We start from the raw sequence: 25,487 nt of genomic DNA on the forward strand, positions 1-25,487 counted from the left end.
TCGGTGAGTCTCAAAACAAGGTACGCTACCCTCTCCGACACACTCGAGATCTCGACAACGTTGTCAACGAGAGATTTGTTGACGAGGAATCCCACGCTGCCCCGGGATGTATGATCTCCCTCTCGGAAGTAGAAAAGGTGACCCGATGGCAGAGTCATGGTGTCTTCCCCTTGTCTTCGGAACTCGCACAACCCTAATACGTGCCAATGGATTTTTTCTAATTCTACCTCCAGTTCGACTAGGTGGTCTTCGAGTCTAAGCGTTCGTCCGTTGTACGTCGCCAGGTCCAGTTGGTGGTAGCGATCCGTAGCCCGGAGATTCTTAGCACCCCTCGCAGTGCCGTTACCATGGCCGCTACCGTGGCCAGGAATAGTACCGCTACCGGGAACTAGGGGCCATCTTTTTCTGGTGCGTTTCATAAGAGGCATTTGCTTATAATTGCCACGCGGAGCATGTGGATTGGCAATCTGACGGGGGGCCAATGAATCAAACCATCAATGCTGCAGCCCATTGATGAACATGGATTTCTTCACTGACCCTATCGTTGATGGTTTTACCGCCATCCTTCGGTTGACTAACTGCGCTTGATGTAGGATCTATCCCACACTAATTATTTTGAGACAGAACTACCATCAGGCGGGCGGTGGGGATTAATAATGTTTAATCAATATAATATATTCTTGTCAATTTATCATCAAAAACTTGACTAACTCAGGGACTGTCGTGGTAAATCAAAACCTAGTCTACACGCATACATCTGTCGCACCCACACAAAGACCATGCTGAAGTCTGACTTAAACGACGTTAGATCGTTTAGCACGGCAAAGCCGCATCGCTGTACCGGTCGGAGTGGGGGTGTTAGGTTTTTTCGAGGAATTTATTGATTCGGTCGATTCGGCCGCACTCAAAGCTATGCAATAGCCTACAATATCTATAAGTCGAATAAAATACAGGCTGCTTGTCTTTCTTTTATAAATTACTAGCTGTCCCGGCAAATATTGTTTTGTTTTGCCATATTATTATGAAGTATTTCGCCCATATTATTTTATTAAAGTGACTAAATAAGTATGGCACCATGGCAACGTCCATCACTATCCCGTCGCACAAACAATGGTCGCGGTCAGACTCGAGATGTAATAATTTACTATTATTCATTAAAAAAATGCACTTATCAATATAAAAAGTAGCCGATTCTCAGACCTACTGAATATGCGTATAAGATTTGGTAAAGATCAGTAAAGCCGTTTCGGAGGAGTACGGTAACTAACATTGTGACACAAGAATTTTATTATAATATAAGATTATGAAACAAAGTCGCTTTTCTCCCTCTCCCTTTGTGCCCCTTTAATCTTTAAAACTACGCAACGGATTTTGATGCGGTTTCTTTCAATAAATATAGTAATTCAAGAGGAAGGTTTATAAGTATAATAACATTCACTAAATAGTGAACAAATACTGTTATTGTTGGGGTTTCTAATGTAATGTCGTAAATAATTCCTTTCTTTTACGCTTCTCTAAATAGTATAAAACAAAGTCGCTTTCCGCTGTCTGTATGTGTGTATGTATGCTTAGATCTTTAAAACTACTCAACGGATTTTGATGCGGTTTTTTTTAATAGATTGAGTGTTTCAAGAGGAAGGTTTATATGTATAACATATGCATAATATGGTAGAGAAACACTGATAATTTTAGAGGTTTCTAATGTTATGTCGTAAATAAATTCATTTTTTTGCGTTTATATTGCAAACGCTGGCTAAACCCTACGAGATAGATCAAAATAATGTACTACAGTATTGTACACCTTAATTAGGTAAACAAAAAAGTCCGCGATGGTATATGTCTATTTCTTAGGGATAACTCACAATAGCCATTTTTGTTCTTTACTTTTTACGAAAAATAATGGCTTATTTACGAAGCGATTTTAACAATTTACAACATTAACCCTTATCCAAATAAACATGTTTGGAAGCTAAGACATTAAATGTAGATTATAATTGTCTTTTACACTATACAATTTCGATCAATACTTTAGAAGTTTTCAAACGTATAAACTTACGCGGAATCAAAAAATATGTCGCGCGGCGGCGGCCGAGGGACATAGCGGTTACGGCAGAACCGGCCGGGGGCTCTCATAAGCTTCGGGCTTATGTTATTGTAGTAGATAGTGTATTTCGTCATTGTGTGGTTGTGCAGACGGTAACGCAGAGGAGCAACCACAGCGCTTTCTTTCAGATATTCATTGTTTCTGGTTCTTTGGTTTCTGAATTGTCGATAAAAATATATTTGACTTGCGTTAGAAAAACGGACTTTTGTTTTTGCTTTGCGATTGGGTTATTTGTTGCTTAGGTCGTAGTACAGTGAATGCCAAAAGAGCACGTTCAGCAAGAGATGAAGAATCGTCAACGGAACGTGAGACTCGCCTCAGCCAGAATAGTGATAGAAATCGGATACAGAGAGAAAGAGAATCGTCTGTAGAGCGTGAGGCTCGCCTCAGTCGGAAAAATTATAGAATTCGGATACAGAGAGAAAGAGAATCGTCTGTAGAGCGTGAGGCTCGCCTCAGTCGGAAAAATGATAGAATTCGGATACAGAGAGAAAGAGAATCATCTGTAGAGCGTGAGGCTCGCCTCAGCCAGAATAGGGATAGGCATCGAATACAGAGAGCAAGAAAATCATCCGCACAGACACATAGCAACACCGAACAAAACGAACAACCAAACAGCCACAGACCCGAGAGAGTAACTAATTCATGGGTAAATAAAGAAAATTCTGCCAATTTTTGCGAAACTTTTATCGTTTACGCAGCACAATAGGAAAAATCACCCGATTTTGAAACATTCTTCATTGGTGCTCCGCTTCTATTGGTCTTAGCGTGATAATATATTATAGGCTACATCCTACTAATATTATAAAGGCGAAAGTTTGTTTGGATGTATGGATGTGTGGATGTATGGATGTTTGTTACTCTTTCACGCAAAAACTATTGAACGGATTTTAATGAAACTTTACAATAATATGGCTTATACATCAGAATAACACATAGGCTACAATTTTAACCGACTTTCAAAATGGGGGAGGTGTTATGTTCGTTTTCTTATATTCAACGATTACTCCGCCGTATGTTACCCGATTTTTATATTCACAAAAGTGGTGATCTGATGAAGGATCCATAAGTAATCGAGGGAACTCCTCAAAACTTATAGGGAAACGTGTGGTGACTTCGGTTACGTGAGAAGTATTCTAAGCATATGCTACCAACAAGTAAGATTTTGCACCGAGATATACCTGGTATACCGTGGTTCGGAAGGTGCTGAGAGAACTCTTGATTCTTTATAGATACAAGTTTGGGAGTTTCGGCGTTGTTTTAAGAACAGGAACCATATGCTACTATGCAAATTACATTCATCATCATCATCATCATCATCATCATCATCACTACCATATTATACCATTTCATAGTCTTTTAGATCGAGACTCGAGTTTGTCAAGCGATAATTAAAAAAAATCTTTATTTTATGTCTAAAAATAGTTTGACGACCTCTGTGGCTCAGTGGTGAGCGCGTTGGTAGCTCAAGCCGGAGGTTGCGGGTTCAAATCACGCCGACGGAACAAAAAGTTTTCAAAGTTCCTGGGTCATGGATGTGTATTAAATATGTGTATCATATAATAAAAATCTTAAATATATGTATAGTATAAAAGTATTAAATATATTTCCGTTGTCTGGTACCTGTAACACAAGTCCATCAGGTACTTACTAATATAACAACATTGAAGAGTATGTTTGCTTGAACGCGTCAATCTCAGGAACTACAGGTCCGATTTAAAAACTTATCTCAGTGTTAGATTGATCATTTATCGAGTAAGACTATAGGCTATATTATATAATATATTATCACGCTAAGACTAATACGACCGAAGAAACTCAGGAAAATGCGGGAAAAACGGGGAAAATATTTTTTTATGGGAAAATGTACGGTTTCTGTAAAATTCCTAATTTACGCGGGCGAAGCCGCGCGGGACATCTAGTACATTACAAATGCAGGCTGGCCTACAAGATTTGTCAAAATAATGTACCAAGTATTGTACACATTGAAAAGGTCTACAGAAAACTCCGCGATGGTATATGTACTAAATTTCTTATGGATATCCCACAATAACATTTTTTGTCATTTACTTTTAACTTCAAATAATGGCTAATTTTCGAAGCGATTTTAACCAATACGGCAATAATTCTTATTCAATTAATATTTTAAATACATTATTGAATATGGCCTTTTACAGCATTTTAAATTTTAAATGAATATTTTCGAAGATAATATTACAGATTTAAAAATTGCGGGACGTAGCTTTTGCGGCAGTACCGACCAATGCGGGCCACGGGTGTCGGGTGGTAATGAATATAAATTATTTAAAATCAATACTACTGAATCGATTTCAATCATTTTTCCAGTGACAGGCTATAATATATTTTATGCCCGTGCGAGGCCGGGGCGGGTATTTGGTAGCTAATATAGATAAACGTCACACGACAGACAATCCTAGCAGAGTATAAATAGTTATGTTCGCTACGTAAATATTTTTTATTACTGCGGGCTTGTGCATATCTACTCGATGGAAAGCTTTTAAACTCTTCTTAGCCACCAACTTTAAGTAGAAAATTTTCTTACCAGTCGAAGTATGAAAGTACAGAATGTAATCATATAAATTTATAGTTCAATCAAGTCGGAAATTTTCATCGCAGACGGCGGAAGCGGAAGCGAAAAATTTTAATCACGGATCACAATGGTCTATATTTTCGATCGGAGACGCCATTGTTACTTACAATAGACATGAGGGGCAATTAATTAATCCATTACTCTGTAGCAAATCCTTTGATTGCAGTATTCTATTGAAAAGTTCGAATACCATCCATTATTTTTCTTATTATTAAAAAAATAAAAAAAATAATGGATCGAGAGAAATATGTATAAGCTTTATAAACTCTAAACGGAAGTTCAAAATAGCTTTAAATAATAATTATTGCATGCGTTAGTTTGAGTAATTGCTCCCATCCAGATTACTCTACTACAAAGCGCTACTAGGAATATAATTTAATTATTAAATGACTAGATTTAGCTCTTAGCTTTGTTGCGCCATAAGTAGTTACTGACACGGGAGTTTTTTTCTAGGATTAAAAAATTCTCCTATGTCATTTCCCGTGACTCCAAGTGCCTCATTAAATTAAAATAATACAGCGGTTTCAGTATGAAGACACGGCAAACAAACCTACAGGCAGATAGGCACACTTTCCCAAAGATAATAATATTAAAGCTAAACTTTGTGAGGGCTCGCGTCGTCACACCCTGACTCTTAATAACACATCTACATATAAAAAAACCTTGATAGACTGATGATAACACATCTACATATAATTTAAAATTACTATGTTAAAGCACAAATCAATAGGCATGATAGTTTTTGCGTAAAGTGTAGCACAAAATGTACAGGTTGTGACATTTACTAGGGCTCGCTTCGCTCGCCCTGATTTATATAATATTACTGCTGGCATTGATGTTGCATATTTCTCATTAGCTTTGTCCACATTGTGCCTTTTTCTGTTCGTCAAGGGCATGCGTTATAGCGCAGTCAACAACGAACGTGAGGCATGCTCGCGACGCATGCCCTCTGACTGTATCCAAAAAACAAAAATGACAATATTGGCGTTGCGTTCGTTGACGTATTCAATTATTGAATGCGCCAATATGAAAATTGATGACGAAAATTGAAGATGAAAGTGCACAGTGTGGACATAGCTTATGATGTGCATTCCACATCATAAATCTCATATTATAGAGAAACAAGCACGTCTGCACCTGTCTCTGTCTATCAAAACCAGTGACGAACCAAGAACACCGAAACATAAACGTATCACGCTAATATTCATAATATTACTATGATGCGATTATTCAAAAGCGGGTATAATGAAATTAACGCTAAAGCCAGGCGTCTAAGTGCAATCACTTTATCTGTCACTACCACCCCTTCCTCACTACTGAAATTATGTACTCAAATATCACCAGCTATAGTGTAACCAGGCGGCGCAATTTCTCGGGACTGTCTCAATTCGAGTTTAACCTAAATTCTGGGAAGTTTACTTGAGAGCAACTTAAAAGTTTAAGGAATTATATTATTTGTACTTAATGGGATTCAGGATCATGTTTTGATCAAAAGTTTCATGTTTTGAATTTGGTTACAAGGTTTCATTTTCTTGCTAGAATTTCATAAATATTTTTGTTCTCAAAATAATTTTTGCATTTAAAACTACTATTTTTAATTTTTACGCTGAAATATTAATATTGGGAGCCGTGCATTGTGCCGTCAAAAACAACGGATTTTAATAAAAATTCAAATGTGGTTTTATTTTTCTTTTTTTTTTATGAAATAAGGGGGCAAACGAGCAAACGGGTCACCTGATGGAAAGCAACTTCCGTCGCCCATGGACACTCGCAGCATCAGAAGAGCTGCAAGTGCGTTGCCGGCCTTTTAAGAGGGAATAGGGTAATAGGGGAGGGTAGGGAAGGGAAGGGAAGGGAATAGTTGAGGGTAGGGAAGGGAATAGGGTAGGGGCACCGACCACACAACGGTTGTGTGGTCGGTGGGTAGGGGTTAGGGGATTGGGCCTCCGGTAAACTCACTCACTCGGCGAAACACAGCGCAAGCGCTGTTTCACGCCGGTTTGTGAGAACGTGGTATTTATCCGGTCGAGCCGGCCCATTCGTGCCGAAGCATGACTCTCCCACCTATAAATTTTCACACGTTGTATTTTCATCAAAGTTTGTTCAGTTTAGTTCATAGCAAGAGACGAAAAAAACATTTCTTTGCATTATATTAGTTAACGCAAATCACATCATCGGGCAATTTTATGACTGATATAGAACAAAAAAATAATTTAACTACAGCTCGAAAGCACCAAATTTCCACACAAGTTCACAACGTTTCCTGAAATTCGTACATCGTGTGGCCACCACCACTAAACTACGGCAGCCTCATCTGCATCCAAATGTGGGACATGTAGCGACCCACTTCGCGTCCCCATGGCAATCGTTTAGGTTTAGCTCATATTATACAGCTCTTGTTTTTAATATCAAACTTTTGTTATTTCGGTGTTACAATATAATATTTTTTTTGTTTTGTACTTTTATATATTTTACACGAGTACTTTTATTACTCATATGACAATACATAAGACCAACCAGGTCCAGCACTCCTTAAGATTACTGATAAATGTAAATATTTGATTAACCTCTCGATGATAAATCTATCGATGATTAACCTCTCGATGATTAATCTATCGATGAAATTCCGTGACAACAAAACTGGGTGGGTAATTTTTTAAAGCCGACTTTTATCAATATTTGGAAGTTGATAATGTATTGGTGACTATTTTGAAATCATGATTCAAGACTTATTTATTTATATAGATTTTTATTTCTATCAATAACCTATTTCATATACTTTCTAATAACCCATTTCTATATGAAATTCTCTATGAAGGGTGATAACTGTTAAATCAAACCATCATAATATTATATTATGCACTACGTTACAGAATTATAAACAAAACTCAAAAAACTCATCATGATCAAGTGGTATTTTTTATTATAATTAATTTTATTGTCACGTATGTTTATCACAATTTGAATTATACTTAAGCCGTTAAAGCGCTAATTAACACTCAAATAACGGAATTAATTTACGACATAATGAAGTCGTAAAACATTGTAATTGGGTCTTTAGTAACTCCGATTTTTTTATTTTAATCACGCAACGGTTTCAGAATTTATAATTTGCCCTTGGGAATATCAAGACCACAATAGTAGTATATATAGTAGACTATCTTCATACTAAACTACCCGAATGTTCACATACATAACTACTACTAACAACTAACTAACGCTGCCATCATACGAAAACAAATTTTTGACAGTTCTCCTTTATCAGCAGCGCCCCCGCCCACGAGTCTGACTCGCTCATAAAGGGTTCCGTACCGTGATAGAGCAAAAATAGGCCAAAAATTGTGTTTTTTTGTATAAGAGCTTATGTTATTATATTTTCATTTTAATAGGTATATAAATAATTTTAATAATAAAATAATTATACGGAATCCAAAAATTCACTTCATCTCTATATCTCTATATGTATAGTATGTTTTCGTGCATTCTGGATCCCCCCCCCCCCCCCCCGGAATTTAAAATATTATATAAGTAATACGAAATGTTACTTTTCCCCTCAAAATGTTACTTTTCGCATGACAATAAGTAACTTTCGAACATACAGGTCTGGCAACACTGCATAGAAGTATGCAGCCGAGTATAGAGTTATATATAGTAGTATATATAGTAGACTCTCTTCATACTAAACTACCCGAATGTACACATACATAAACGTTACATAGAAGTATGCAGCAGAATATAGAGTTTTCCTTATTATAATATTCATTACCGAATCTAAAGTACACTCACATAACCATGATTTTAGATAATTTAAGAGAGCAAAACAAGGGTGAGTATCAAGTGCTTAAATTCTAAAATTTTATTGAGCCTGTTTGATTTTAATTCTGATTGAATTAGGTCGAACTGACGTAGGACGACTTAGCATAACTCGTTTTGTGTATTCATTTGTAAATTGTATCTGTGGTCAACCAGTGATCACTCTGACCGGTACAACCAGTCTCTGCGTGCGTACGACAAAGTTACTCTACTGTGTGATATTCATATTGTTTTGATACTAAGTAATATTTGATTGGTTTTATTTTCGGAGTTAATTGAGTTTTCTTTTTGTCTGAACCCCTTTTAGCTCCTTGAATGACAAATTGAACTAATTTTAGTCTGTGAACCCACGGGTCTGTATATTTTATTGTAATTGCGTCATTACAATTATTAAATATACAGATTATTATTTTTGTATTTCCTTCGTTGTATGACTCGTTAATGTATTAATAAAGTGATTAAGTAGATATTACTACTATTGAATCAGAAAGAATTATCTACATAACTATAATATAATTATAATCTGCGTGTATATTGTTATAATTAATATATTAAAAAAGTAAATACCCGCGAAAAAGCCTCAAGAGAAAATTTTAAATGGTATGAACCATTAGAAAATGATATAATAGATACAATTCCCGATTAAGACAGAATATGATATTTCATATCCGAAACTTTATTCGCGCTGACTTTTCATTTATAGCGCAGAAACATAAACAATACACATTCATTTAATCATTATAAAAACTAATCTATGTCATTTCTAGAGGCTCGAGATATCTTTGTACCAAATTATTTAAAAACTAGATGACTAGCGCGTTGAAACAAACAAACAAACTCTTTACAATTATTATAATTTTTTTTTTTTATGAAATAAGGGGGCAAACGAGCAAACGGGTCACCTGATGGAAAGCAACTTCCATCGCCCATGGACACTCGCAGCATCAGAAGAGCTGCAGGTGCGTTGCCGGCCTTTTAAGAGGGAATAGGGTAATAGGGGAGGGTAGGGATGGAAAGGGAAGGGAATAGAGGAGGGTAGGGAAGGGAATAGGGTAGAGAATTGGGCCTCCGGTAAACTCACTCATATAGATTAGTTCAGCAGATTATAGATAAACATGACCATGACCGACCAGGATACAGTCATACACACTATAGATTTATTAGTACTAGTATAAATTAATTTTAACTACAACTTATTATACATAATTAGACAGAAAAGCGTTGAACTATTTAGAAATAATTACAAAGTTGAACAACACCTTTTTTATTCACAACATGAAAGTAGGAAGAGTTCGCTGTATGAGGTCACGCCCGAAGATACAAATCTTTTTGCTAATAAATTAAAGAATTTCATTTACTCTGACAACTTGATTGTTGATAAAAAAGTAATTTGTTTTAATTGCTTTGTTGCGAGTTGTTCTCGATTATTTCGTAGTGATCGCTTAATTTTAATAACGCGAGACAAAATTAGTACAAATACAAAATTGTTGTTTATAGGTGTAAGTTATTTGGAGGGAAATAGACTTGGTGTTAATAATTTAATGCCTAATCATGACCAGAAGACATAAGTTCTAATTTACAAGAAATTACTTTTAAATGTATCAAAAGTAATGTTAAATTTATACTTTAATGCAAAAGTGTACCTATATCTATATAATTGTGTTTCATCTAAATTAGCTTTGATTTAAATGAAATTTTATTTGATTTGATTTAAATGAAATTGAAAATGGCTGGCTCGACCGGGGAAATACCGCGGGCTCACAGAAAACCGGCGTGAAACAGGGTTTGCGCTGTGTTTCGCCTTTTCCCTTCCCTACCCTCCCCTATTTCCTCTTCTGATGCTGCGAGTGTCCATGGGCGACGGAAGTTGTTTTTTATCAGGTGACCCGTTTGCTCTTTTACCCCTTTATTTTATTTAAAAAAATCTATGGCTTCTGTGCAGTAAAGGACTCTTGCGAACAATACCAAGCATTTATAACGAGAAATGAGCAATAAAATATCGCCAAATATGTACCCAAACTTGAGCCATTATCGCATTAACCTAACAAACTTTTTATTTAGGACAATACGAGCATTTTCCCTACTCTATGGCGAGAACATATTTCACGCCGTTGGAATTCGTCCAAGGAATATTTGGATCGCAACGAATCTGTCATGCGAAACGTTCATAAACAAAGAAAATAGTGTTGGGATGAATTATCGAGTGTGTTATAAAACATTTCCATATTCATACGAATTCATCTTCGTTTTATCGACATGTGACGCCGAGATAATACGTTGCATATGATAAATATTGTATAAAGTTATAATTTGACACTCGATATAATAATAATAATAATAATCATTTTATTTTCAGATTAACATCCATAGATTTTTTTTTTTTTTTAAGTCATTACGTTACCAAACATTATCAGAACAAATCATCATCACATACAAATCATCACTTCAAATGTTATTAATTTTACGGTTCACATTAAAATTATGACAAACCTATCCTATTTTTAGTCCCATTAAGATTTTCATCCATTTATCTTGAATGGGACAGTCAAATCTTGCATAGATCATTTGCAGGATGCTGTTGCTGCTTTCACGTAAGCGCTGACGCATAGACGCTACTTTTTTGCGAATAATCGCATAAAAATCGTCCGTACGTGCTTCACAAAACATTGAAGAAGCACTACAGAAGCGAGGCAGCCGCAACAACACCCTGAAAATGTCATTATACTGTACACGAAGGGCACTGGCTGTCCGACGCCGATGACGAAACCACAAGCTACTCGAATAAAAGGATTGACAATAGGCCTTGAAAAGGGTTATCTTAACTTCACACGAGCAGCGCGCAAATCTGCGTGCCAGCATGTTGCCTCGAACAGCCAGAGCCCTTCGCTCCCGCTCTATATCATCGTCATCTGACAAATCATCTGCAACTATATGTCCTAAGTATCTAAAAGTTTTTACAAACTCTAATGCAACATTATTCAACCTTATTGGCAGGTTATGAGCTATTTTATCTCCACTGCTTTTAAAGACAAGGACTTTGCTCTTCTTGGAGTTATACTTGAGCCCATGGTCCTCCGCGTATGCCTCACACAACGATAAAAGCTTTCTAACTGACCCAACTGATGGGCCCAGCAGTACCATATCATCGGCATAGCTAAGGTTATTAACAGAAACTCCATCAATGATACATCCAGTATGTGTACTGCTGAGCTCACAGATGAGATCGTTTATGTACCAGTTAAACAAAACGGGTGATGTGATCCCCCCCTGTCGAACGCCACAATCTAAGCCATACGCATCGGAAAATACCCCAGCCCACCTTACATAATTGCGCTGCTGACCATACCAATATTTAAGTACAGATATAAGTTCAACAGGTACACCTGCCCTGAATAGCTTTTCCCAAAGTTTTTCATATAAAATTGAGTCAAAAGCTTTGGACAAATCCAGGAAACAGGCATAAACTGCTGTCTTTCTGCTCGTGTAGTACGAGACAGTATGCTTAAGACTTAAGATTGCACTTTCTGTCGATAAGCCCGCTCTAAAGCCAAATTGTGCATCGTTCAGTTTCAAATGCGAAAGCAGTTCGACATTAAGCATACTGTCAAGCACCTTAGCAAAAATAGTTGCAAGCGAGATAGGTCTGTAATTAGTCTTCTCCGACGCATCACTTGACCTAGACTTTAAAATCGGTACCACTATCGTTCTAGTAAGCTGTTCAGGCAAATAGCCGTGACAAACACACAAGTTGTAAAACATTGACAGTAGTCGTGGAAGATGTACACCTGCATATTTTAAATGCTCAACACTTAGACCGTCATGTCCCGATGATTTTCCGTTTTGAATGCCAAGTATAACTTTACGCACCTGTTTAGCTGTAAACCTCACTTTTCTTATTACATGATCAGTCTCAGGATAGAGCATCACTCTAGAAAATCCACGAACAGAAGGGCTTTTGCACGCTGGTTTCACTCTAAAATGTTCTTTAAATAATTCTGAGATCTTTTTGGGATCATTTGCATTATTAACACTCACAGGCAGGCCAGGCTTACAATTCATTTTTTTGGTTTCGTTCCAAAACTGATTAAAGCTTTTGGCTGTGTGATGATAGGCTAGATTATCCATTTTAATTTGCTCTTGCCTATCTTGACACCATTTGAGCTTTTGTTTAAACTCTTTTCTGCTATTACACATATCAAAATAGGCACGGCCTTGAGCTGGTTTACCAGCTTCCACCCAAGCCAAAAACTTTAACCTGGCCTGTCTGGATATGCGAACGCCATATTGAAATGTTTTTATCAGGGCGAGCGAAGCGAGCCCTAGTATACCCACAACCTGAGCACTTTTGTGTAATTTTTATTTATATGTAGATGTGTTATCATCAGTCAGTCAAGGTGTGACGACGATAGCCCTCACAGAGCTCAGCTTTTAGCTAGTTAAATACTGTTAAATACTGTTTTAGTGTATCTTTTGGGACTTCTAGTGAAGATTTTCTTTACTAATCCAACAGTACATAACTTATCACTTTACATAAAAGGTTCTACAATTAGTACTGACTAATGCCTAGCCTAGGTCTATACCTGAGGCAAACGTCAAAACTTTGACACTTTTAACAGTTGTAGGTTGGACGCGCTAAAAACTTTTGGATAATTATTAAAATCAAATTACTATATCTACATTATTCGTATTTTAAATATGAAACGGATACTTTTCCTGTATAAATATAACAGTATGAGAGAAATATAATATTGTATTTTACATAAAAATACCGCAATCATTCATGATTGTGAAGTATTGTTATTTAAATTTCAGTGATTCCAAAAGCTGTGTAATTGTTTTTCACGCTTGTCGCATGTTCCATGTTTTTTGATGAAAACCTGCGTGAACATTATTATAAAAGTGATCGCACATTTATCAGCAAGCACGCGCCGAACGCGCCGCATTTTAGAATTCGCTGTATGAATTGGTGTGAAACCTCGCATAATATTCGTCCGCACCGTACGCGCCGCTTTTCCTGTACTATGCGGTGCGTTCGACGTGTAATGGTCAATTCAAACCGCAACGCGACGAGGCGAGGCGAGGCGTGGCGTGGCGTGGCATAAATTTGTATTGATTTGACAGATTTCAATTGCGTAAGACGTCGTGCGATTCTGTCAAATCCATATAAATTTAGAAATGCATCTACGCGTCGCGATGCGGTCTGAATCGATCCTAAGGGTTAATTTAGACCGCAACGCGACGAGGCGAGGCGAGGCGTGGCGTGGCGTGGCATAAATTTGTATTGATTTGACAGATGTCAATTGCGTGAGACGTCTTGCGAATCTGTCAAATCCATACAAATTTAGCAATGCATCTACGCGTCGCGTTGCGGTCTGAATCAACCCAGGCGAGAACGCGGGTGCCTACAAATGTGCGGTCAACTTAATACTAGGTACTTGATACGGTAAACTTTGTATTGAAAAGTTTATAAAAAAATAATAATATTGAATTAAATATTGACATAAATGTTGTGATGATAAGCTTGAGCCCCCTGTTATTATTATTTTAGACTTACAAAGCTATTACAGACGTTGCCCTTGAGACGTTTTATGCGATGCCAATCTCAAAAAAACTTTGATAGTGCAACTTAAGCCCGCTGTACACATTGGATCAACGTATAGAGGCCATAAGTTAGAAGTGACATTCTGTACTTTACACGTAGGCTTAATGCGCTGGCTCAATGAGTTTGGGCGCACTCATTGTGCATATCATATGTACAGTGGGCTTTAGAACTGTGCGCCGTTCGGTATACTATAACGCTATTTTAAGAAAGGTAGATTGTTATTTGACGATTCATAATTCGTTTATTGCCAGAATGAAGTACAGGTTGGTTTAATTCTATATATTATACAATTGAATCTTTCATTCTACCTATCAAAATGGTGCGCAATACAAAATTAAGTCCTAATTAATGCATAACCAGTTCATTTTCTTTAATAACGCCACAATAAAATAAATCATAATAGTAATTTATAATTATAAAATTTCTTGAGTTAACAAGTTTAGTACCATTTTTTCCTATGTAGCATGAAATAATTTGTGTCATAAAAACAATTTTCCAAAAGCCAAGATGTCAATTCCGTTTTTTTATTATTCAAGGGTAATTCCTTAAATTATTTGGGTATATTATCAAATATTATGTGTATATAGCCTGTATGTTTGCATTATCTCTGTATTTCTTTCTGATTCTCAGACACACAGAAAAGACACAATATTTCTAGGCATTTGCTAGCAAAAAGCACAACATGGGAATTTCATAAGGATAATAAGAATTTAAAATATTATTCAATAAAATAACAATTATTCATTTTACGCGTTTTAATGACCCGTATTAATTTTACATCATCATCACATCTTACGACTTATTTTTTATTCCTTTTTTTTTAAATCACTATCCTTAACTTAATTTTTGTGACTGTATAATATACTTCGGTCAACTAAGCTATCGATGTTTATTTTATACGCTACAGGGCCTTCCCTGTGTTACAAAAATTTCACGTGTCGCCTTTTGAACGTTTCAAAACTTTACAATAGAATTTCTTCGCAAGTTTCAATGTAATTCGTCGGCTGTTTGTGTTAAAAAGTTTTTCTATTACATATTTATTGACGAGGAAAAATAGAGAAAGTTTTATATTCGTTTGAAAGACAATTGAATAATAGCTCGTTGGTTTAATGTCACAGTTTGCCCGCGGCTTCGCTCGCGTTAGGAAGTATTATTATATACAAATTTCATCCCCTATTTTAACCCCTTGGGGTTGGAATTAATCAAAATCCTTTCTTAGCGGATGCCTCCGTCATAACATCTACCTGCATGCAAAATTTCACCCCGATCCATCCAGTGGTTTGGGCTGTGCGTTGATAGATACCCATGTCGCTGCGCATGTGCAAGAGAAACGAAACGAATACGAATACTTACTATTTACTGTAATATTAGTTTTACTTTGATATTTATCTTACTAAGTATAGGATTAACTACCTAGTACAGTAATTTAAACACTATGTACGTATCGTTTAATTCTTCAAATCTACAAATCAGAAATCATATTTTGTATTACGATTTGTATGGATATGTTATCTATAGTTTATCTTCCCATTTATTGTATATTTTGTCTACATCTGCCCCTTTACTGAGTGCATTGTTTTAATTATTATATTGTAGTAATTTGTAGTTAACGTTGTTGGTACCACAGTCAATAAGATTGATTTGTAATACTCTTTTAAGGAATATGTACTTTGGTTACTGTTTGTTGACTATAATAAATAAAATAAAAAAAATGACAGTCAGTCACCTTTGAGTTTTTGTCAGTCAGTCACTTTTGTACCACAAAACTGTGACTTTACGGAAATTTGTGCTTTATCAGTAATTATAAATCGTCGCTGCATCCTCGATACTTTATAATTAACATGGTTGTCTGCCCCTAGCTTCCGGCATCGAACACTTTTCAGAGCTTCCTGAAAAAATAATATAGGATGGCGCGGCGATGCCGCCATTAAAAATATATATATATAAAAAAACTGCCTTCAAGATTATTAACATGCAGAATAACGACGCGAGTCCTCACAAAGCTCGGCTTTTAGCTATTGTTTAGCTAGGTACAAATTGTTTTATTTAAAATACTCCTTTTTATTAAGAATCGTGGGAGAGTCATGCTCCGGCACGGATGGGCCGGCTCGACAAGAGAAATACCACGTTCTCACAGAAAACCGGCAAGAAACAGCGCTAGCACTGTGTTTCGCCGAATGAGTGAGTTTACCAGAGGCCCAATCCCCTACCCTATTCCCTTCCGTACCCTCCCCTATTCTCTTCCCATCCCTACCCTCCCCTATAACCCTATTCCCTCTTAAAAGGCCGGCAACGCACCTGCAGCTCTTCTGATGCTGCGAGTGTCCATGAGCGACGGAAGTTGCTTTCCATCAGGTGACATGTTTGCTAGTTTGCCCCCTTATTTCATTAAAAAAAAAGTGTATAGCTTTGTCCACATTGCGCCTTTTTCTGTTCGTCAAGGGCATGCGTTATAGCGCAGTCAACAGCGAACGTGAGGCATGCCCGCGACGCATACCCTCTGACCGTATCCAAAAAACAAGCGTTGCGTTCGTTGACGCATACAATTATTGAATGCGCCAAAATGAAAGTTGAATGAAAGAAGATGACGAAAATTGAAGACGAAAGCGCATAGTAATAATAATAATAATAATAAATTCTTTATTGACTTAATCGCTACAACAATCCTATGAAGACTCTGACACCTAAACTAGGCTAACGCCCGTATCTCAGGAGTCAGCGGCTTCTCCCAATTTTTAAACAAAAAATAAAGAAGTTAAAAACATATCACTAAAATAAGTAAGTATATAATAAATATAGGATTTATATATTATAATACATTAATAAATAAATAAATAAATATAGATGTTCAAAAAATAAATAATACTATTAAGTTCACAAAATACATTATGATATGAAAATAAATAGTGTGGACATAGCTTATCTATGTTTACACTAAGGCGATTTTTTTAATTTTTATAGTATGATCCTGGGGCTGATTAATGAATATATTGATTTCTGCAAAATTAACACTTGTTGTATCATAATATACAAACATTTACTAGTAGGCCACATTTAGTTGCACATGAAAAGTTTTTTTTTTATTTCATTCGTTCACCGTCCAAAAATTTATTCCATCAGCTTGATTTCATAAATAAATATAGGAATTTCTGTTTCATATTTGATGATAGACACAGGAAGACCGTTATGATTTCAACAAAATCCTTTGACCGTATGTACAAACATGGCTTTATTTCATACATAATATTTGTTTAATGAACTTCAGTGAAAAGAATTTTCAAATACAAAAAAATGTTAGAGCACGTTAAAATCACATTTTATTTTCTTAAATGTAATAATGCTGATAACAAGGAATGCGCGAATCCTTGTTATCAGCATTAGAGTGAGAGATGTAAGAGATGATTTGATTCGAACGAAAGCTGTAGGTCTACTACCAAACTGTTATGATGACTCAAACAATCGGACGAGAATACCGCGTCCTGCTCTCACAACGTCATTTCACGTGTGTGTAGAGTAGGACGCGGTATTCTTGTACGATTGTTTGAGTCTCAAAACAGTTTCGTGGTACGGGCTTAGGATTGGACCGAACCTTTCGACGCATTCTCTTGTAATGAAAGTTCTGAACAAAACACCAACATTAATTTCTAATACAACCAACTTTTTGTAGTGAATCCCTTTCTTTTATTTTTTCAGCACGTTCTTAATAATACTGCGCATTCGAATATTACAAATGCTAAAGTGTGTGGAAAATGTGCGGTTCCTGCCTGATATACGAATTTAGGCGCAACGGAGTTGCGAGCGTCATTTAGCTTATAATAAAAATAATAGGTCAAGCCGTTACAATATTAATCGGCAATTCACAACAAATTAATATTTAACAGAATTTAATTAAGGCTCTGTAAATAGAAGGCGAAATGAAAATAACGGCACAGGTGTTCGGCTCGGAGTACCTAACGGTGATGACGTCATTATAGGCTAATGGAAAACTCTTAGAAATTTAATACTGAAACAAGGTCAAATATTTAAGGTTGGAGGTCATTTAGATAAAATTTAAGTATGCCGTATGCGAAATGCGAATATTCTGTTATATTTCGTAGCAATATCGTAGCCGTGCTACGCCTTGTAGCACGGCTATGCCTTGTAGCAGTGCTACGCCTTGTAGCAGTGCTACGCCTTGTAGCAGTGCTACGCCTTGTAGCAGTGCTACGCCTTGTAGCAGTGCTACGCCTTGTAGCAGTGCTACGCCTTGTAGCACGGCTACGCCATGTAGCAGTGCTACGCCTTGTAGCAGTGCTACGCCTTGTAGCAGTGCTACGCCTTGTAGCAGTGCTACGCCTTGTAGCAGTGCTACGCCTTGTAGCAGTGCTACGCCTTAGTGCTACGTCTTGTAGCAGTGCTACGCCTTGTAGCAGTGCTACGCCTTGTAGCAGTGCTACGCCTTGTAGCAGTGCTACGCCTCGTAGCACTGCTACGCCTCGTAGCAGTGTTACGTCTTATGAAAACGAAATGCAACGCTGTATGCCACGTACCTGGCGTAGCGCATTGTTCGCATTAACTTCAAAGTTCAACATCATTAGCTGGCGCTACGTGTTACAGTATAAGCTTCATGATGTAATTATGTTTGAAACGTAGTGAATACTTTGCACTTTCACAGTCATATAAAATATAAACTATCATTATTATGATTGTGAAGCTAAAATACGAATAATGAGAGTGACATAATTAAATCCTATATTATATTAAACAAGGGCTTTTTTGACCAACTTTAATGAGTTGACATCTATATTACACTGTAGATTTTTATTCGTATGTTCAAGGATAATTCCGTCATTCACAGACCAATTTTCAATTTTCTTTTTTTTTATTATAGTTTCATTGTTGCAGTTGGTCCGACGCTGCTCGCCAAGTATCCAGTAGTGATCTTCATCCATGGGGAGTCGTTTGAGTGGAACTCGGGAAATGTGTACGACGGCGCCGTGCTGGCGAGCTACGCTGGGCTCGTCGTCATCACCATCAACTATAGACTGGGGATACTAGGTGAGTAAGAGTTTTAAAATATTGTTAGAATAAACTGTAAGACAAGGCAAACTTTTAACATAAAATAGTGAGACATAACAAACAATTTACATAAAATTGTGGGATAAAGCATAAAGCTAGCTATAATTGACACGGTTTTATTTTTAACGGTTTTTTTTTTATTTTAAATTTATATTTAACACGGTTAAATATAAATTGTCATACAACATCGCGGACGAAGCAATAATTCATTTAAATATTACCATAAGACGAGCCAAAAAAATGAGTTTTATATCATGAGACGTGGTATAAGACTCATTTTTTTTGGCTCGTCTCATAATCATAATACTCGCAACGTCTCATAATACTCGAAAACATACGTTACAAGATGACGATATACTCGATAATCCTGATTTTGGCCAAAAAAACCCTGTGGAGCTGCATCAGTTACTATTATAGTCGCAGGTCATAATTTTATATTGATAAACCTAAACATCTAAAGCGACGACAATTTCACAGAATACTTTAAAATTCATACTCTTCATAATTAATAACACTATCATAAAACACCAAGTAGAAAATTAATATTTCAACAATGCTTTTTGCATACTTTAAAAAGTCATTGTAACGGATTCGCGTCGTTATCACAATGGAGTAGAGTTGAAAATTCAAAAGATATTCAAAGCAACAAGAAAATGTTTAATTAACTAAAATGAAACGTGACGAAGCTGCGCATAATTAGATTGCTGCTTGAATACAAGCGCTTCTTGTATTTTTTGTCACGAAATATGAAAACTGCTATATAATGTACGTTCTTCTTTTTTTTAGTTTTATCATTTTTTTTCTTTCTTTATCATGTCTTGTGGTGTAAGAGTCAAAAAAGAGGAATAAACGTTTATTCTTATAATAAGAATAAACGTTTATTCCTCTTTGGCTGGATGGCTTAATGGCTAAAAAAGATCTAGTATACCCAGCGGAACCGGTAAAAGATATTTTGTCATATACAATACTAGCTGTCCTACGAAACGTTGTTTTGCCATATAATAATTTTTTTCTGATTTTCTTTTCTATAGACCTCACGGAGCCCGAGACCTTTCCAACGAATGCAAAACCGTGGAAATCGGTCTGGCGTTCTAGAGTTATAGCGTCAGGAAGGAAAACCCGACTTACTTTTATATATTAGATTACTATTTAGAACACAAAAATAATGTTGGTTGATTCTCATTGATCTACTTGATGAGCATACAAAATTTTATTATCATCGGTCCAGCCATTTCGGTGGAATTTGGCAACTAGAACCACGATAAAAGACTTCCATCCATTAAGTTTTAGTTTAAAGTTAATAGCGTAATGTTACGGTACGTAGCGTGACGTATATTTTTATAGTGATGCTATAAAAGCTATGACCTTACTCAATAAATGGGGCACACGACTTATAAAAACAAACCTTTACCATCAACTAGTTCACGAAAACTAAATGAAGACGTGAAAGGAAACCACATTACTAACATTTATAACATACTAACATTATCTAATTTTTCCCTTATAATTCGAACAAACCTTGTAACTTATTTACTTCATCATCTATTTTTTGAACCGCACCAACTGTATTAGGTACCTGATAGGATATCTATCTATTTATTGACTGTGTTTCGTGTTTGTGTTTCATGCTTAATTTTAATAAGAGAAATAAAATGTAGCACAGATTCTTTTAAAAGTCTGAATCGGCGCTGAAAATCTTTTTTATAATGATCAGGCCTCGATCTGATGATTTTTTCTTTTCTTTCTAAAGGATTCATTCCATCCATATATTCGTTTATTATGGCCTCTTCTTTAATTGTTAGATCATCAATTTCATCGAAAATATCCTTAGTTATTAATAAACGTAAATTGAAACCTCAAGCCAAATACCAGTTACCAATGTCAACGTAGACTATCTGTCAAATAGCGGTTATTTGGTGGTTCACGCGACGGATAGTTTTATTCCTCAGTTAACGGAGTTATTCGCCGGTTAAGTCCTATCTGACGATTGTAAAAATCAATATCTTGCTATCTGTCGAATAAATACCATATTCTGTCTGTTTATCAGAGGATTGAAAAATCGGCCCTAAGTATAAAAAAATGTTAATGAGCGTATCTCGCCAATAAACTTTGGTTTGGCGAGGTTTAAAATGTATTAGTTTTAGAGTTTTTGAAATGAATAAATATATTTTAAAAAATCTGGCTAATGTATGCATAAAATCCATAAAATCCACAATTTTTTATTTGAAATCATTTTTCCGGTCCAAAAGCCTCCCTTTATGCAAAAACCGGCAATTTTTTTATTGTTACTTACCTGGTACTTCCAGTCATGTCTTCAGTCTGTTCTTCAAATATTATATCACATAGAAACCGTACATTCGGCGTTTTTTTCCAAGATTTTAATATCTCTTTATCCATCTAAGTCTATTTTGCGATTTTATTAGTTTGGTATGTTAATATAATAGATATCTTAATAACATTATTGTAACTTATATAATAAAGACTTCTAGCAAAATAAATTCCTTACAAAATACAAATTCATTAGTATTACATAGAGAAAATGAATGCCTTAGTTATGATAAACTTATACAATCAGCAGATCTATCAATAACATAAGCAAATATTTGAACCCCGAGTCAATACGAATCAATTTTCCCTCAATATAAGTATTTATTCATCCGAAAAACATCATGATATCGGTACGTATATAATTTATTACTTTGTGGCAAAACGTTATCCATCAAACGATGTTGAAATAATTGATTTGTTTATTGTACTCTAGTATTAACTAGGAATAAGTTTTCTGTTTATTTTTTGCTTTACCGACGGGATGAAATTTAAAAATTATAAATTAGAATGGTAAGCATTGTGATCATCACCATTAATTCTATAGACTTCTGAAATTTTCACAGATTGTGTATATCTATTGCCGCTCTAACAACAAATAATAAAAACGTAATAAAATTAATATCTAATGAGGGGATCCCATACAACAAATGTATTTTTTTTTTTGGCTTTTTTTGCTCGTTATATTGATAACGAGCATGGAAACAGGTAGGCACTTTGAAATTGAAAAACATTGAAATTTTCAGAAATGCCTCAATTATAATTATGTGCACTTTAATAATTAAAATAAAATAAAAATTTAAGGGGGGTTCCCATACAAACACAATTTTCAGCCTATTTTTGCTCTATAACGGTACGGAACCCTTCGTGCGCGAGTCCGACTCGCACTTGGCCGATTATTACTAGAAAATAAAACATGGTCCGTTTTGGCTAGTTTTAGTCTTGAAATATTCGTGGAAGACCAGTATTAGAAAGGAAGTAACACAAAGTTTACCAGTAGCCCTAGCACGGTGACCAGTGGAAATGCGAAAGTATAGACAAACTGTGGAGATATGGTGGAGATAACTTAAGAAGTCGTTCCAAACTTTTTTCGTTCCGAAAAATTCAATTAAAATGCCACTTTATGACAGACTATAGTCACAAACTGTGGAGATAAACTTTAGGTGCCGTTCCGATCTTTTTTCGTTCCGAAAAATTCTATTAAAATGTCACTTTATGACATACTATAGTCCTTAAAATCAAAACAACATCCTATTTATGACATATACTATAGTCTGTCATAAAGTGGCATTTTAATTGAATTTTTGTCGGTCGCGATTAGCCGCGGTAAAGATCGGAACGGCACCTTAAGTTTAGGTCCACAGTTTGTCTTATACTTTCGCATTTCTACTGGTTACCGTGCTAGCACTACTGGTCATCTAGTACCACAATAATAAATAATTTAACGTATTTTATGACAATGGCTTCGTAGCTCTATGATTGGTTTTGGGCCTAATATTACGTGGATACTGCGGCAACGGATATTAATCCATTTAGCGGTCACCGTACCGATTACGTTATAAGCTATTAGAGCAAATAAAGCGTAGAGCTTAATTACATTATATCGATCGTAATAGCCTATTTACTGATATTATATTGTTCGTAATACCAGAATTTGGTTTACTCAAAGAGATAACAGCGAAATATAATCATAGCTGAAAGAAGGCGAATTTATCTAAAGCAGGGTTCCTCAAATTGGGTACTCGAACCCCTAGGGGTTCACCATGCGACGGCAAGGGGTTCGTGACAAAATTTACATAATAGTAGCTTGATAACTGGCTGGAAAAGATGGCTGGATTCGTAACCAGTTTGCGGTCACGAACGAGAACATAATTTCTAGTTTGAGTATCAAGCAACAGGAGTTCCTATTAGAAATGTCCGTAGAACCCTTAAAGCAGATTTCAAAAGGATGTCTTTGATATATTTTTGGGCAGCTAGACAGGTAGAGTACTTCAAACAATCACAATCACGCAAAGCGATGAATTTCCTTTTTCCCTTTGCTACAACATACTTATGTCAGAGTTGGTTTTCACACTTGGTCATGATAAAAACTAAATACAGAAATCGACTTGATACCGAGTGAGAATTAAGATTAAAATTTTCTAACATTAATTCCATTTGCGACAAGAAACAAGCACAACCATCACATTAATATTAGAAAGACATTTCTTTTGATACTTTATGTTACCTTTTATTCAAATAAAAACCTTTCATTAGTTAGTAAAGGGTTCGCTGTCACCTGGAAATTTTAACAGGGGTTCGTGGAGCCGAAAGTTTGAGAACTCTGTTTGTTAAACCCTGATCTAAAGGATTCAGGACACAAAAAGAAAAACAGAATCATAGATTTATCACGAGATTTAAGTACAATGTAGTAGTTAAAAAAAGCAGACCAATTATAATTATATTATAGCCCGACTATGTAAAATACAATGTAACAAGACATACCAATTCGTGCAAATGTTTATTTATATCTCGTCTGTTGAAATAGAAAGTAGATTATAATGAAGGAGAAATAGAATGGTCACAGGTTTTTAGGGGAGGGGGCCAGGCCCCCCTCATTGTTTATTTCCAAACCAACTAGCAACAGACTAGTTATAGCCACGATTAAACTACCATGGTCTTAACCAAACCAGTAGCTTAGACCCTTTTGAAAAAAAAAAATTGTCACAGGAATGTAAATTAATAATCGACCAAGTGCGAGTCGGACTCGCGCACGAAGGATTTCGTACTATAATAGAGCAAAATTGGGCCAAATTTTATGTTTCTGTATGGGAGCCACCCTTAATTTAATATTTTATTTTAATATTATTAATAAATATTAAAGAGCACATAAAACTAAGAATTGTGTGAAAAATTCAAGTACCTACCTGTTGCCATTATTGATATAGAACAAAAAGGCCAAAAAATCACGTTTGTTGTATGGGAGCTAGCCCCCTTAAATACTAATTTTATTTTGTTTTAGTATTTATTTTTATAGCGGCAACATATACACAACCTGTGAATATTTCAATTATCTAGCTATTACCGTTCTGGAGTTATAGTCTGGTGACATACAGACGGACAGACGGACAGGCGGATAGACAGACAGACGGACAGACGGACAGACGGACAGACGGACAGACGGACAGACGGACAGACGGACAGACGGACAGACGGACAGACGGACAGACGGACAGACGGACAGACGGACAGACGGACAGATGGACAGACGGACAGACAGACAGACAGACAACGAAGTCTTAGTAATAGGGTTCCGTTTTTACCCTTTGGGTGCGGAACCCTAAAAAGTAAACTCAGTAAACAGACAAAAAATACAAGAGTAGTTGATACCTACATCGCTAGTATGATCCTAGCCTTATATGTGGCCCAAATATTTTCTATTTTTCCATTACGTAGCTCTATTTCAATAAACCACGTTCTACGAATACAAATTCGCAGCGGCCTATTGAATTTCTTTATTAAATTATTATAGAATAACTAATTTTACAACTCGGATACGCTAGGAATATCTTATGAAGCTTTATGTTTACTGAGAAAACATATTAAAATAATAAATATGGTTTTTCGATAGGTTTTAGGAAAATATTGAGGAATGTTTGGTCAAGGATTCGTGCTGCGCCGTTTAAAATAATATTTCGGTATTTTCATAGGCTAGGCTTTAAAAATGTAGCCTGAAAAAATATGCCCAAATTTTAGGCTAAGCTTTTTGATAATAAAACTTTGATTGAATAAACTTTTCGTTACGTATACATTTTAAGTGACAGTCACAGAAAAAACGGGGATAATATGTATAAAATACCGTTTATACGCTTTAAGGTACGTGTATATTATTTGGGGATCAGAGGTGGCTGCATTTCCAATACATAATATCGGTCTTAGAAACTGTATGGATGATACGGCCCACTTTGCTGCGGTTTGACATTATGTGTGGTATA

General features: G+C 35.9%; 1 protein-coding gene across 1 annotated transcript in view; it reads left to right on the forward strand.

Moving 5' to 3' along the window:
• The window catches only part of LOC121729629 (neuroligin-4, X-linked-like), a 106,242-nt gene that overhangs the window by 55,500 nt on the left and 25,255 nt on the right, over window positions 1-25,487 (forward strand). Inside the window, exon 4 of the mRNA XM_042118199.1 lies at window positions 19,015-19,167. Coding sequence (XP_041974133.1) covers window positions 19,015-19,167 — 153 coding nt within the window. The remainder of the gene's footprint in view (window positions 1-19,014; window positions 19,168-25,487) is intronic.

Source organism: Aricia agestis, chromosome 8 (assembly GCF_905147365.1).
Source record: "Aricia agestis chromosome 8, ilAriAges1.1, whole genome shotgun sequence".
NCBI lineage: Eukaryota > Metazoa > Arthropoda > Insecta > Lepidoptera > Lycaenidae > Aricia > Aricia agestis.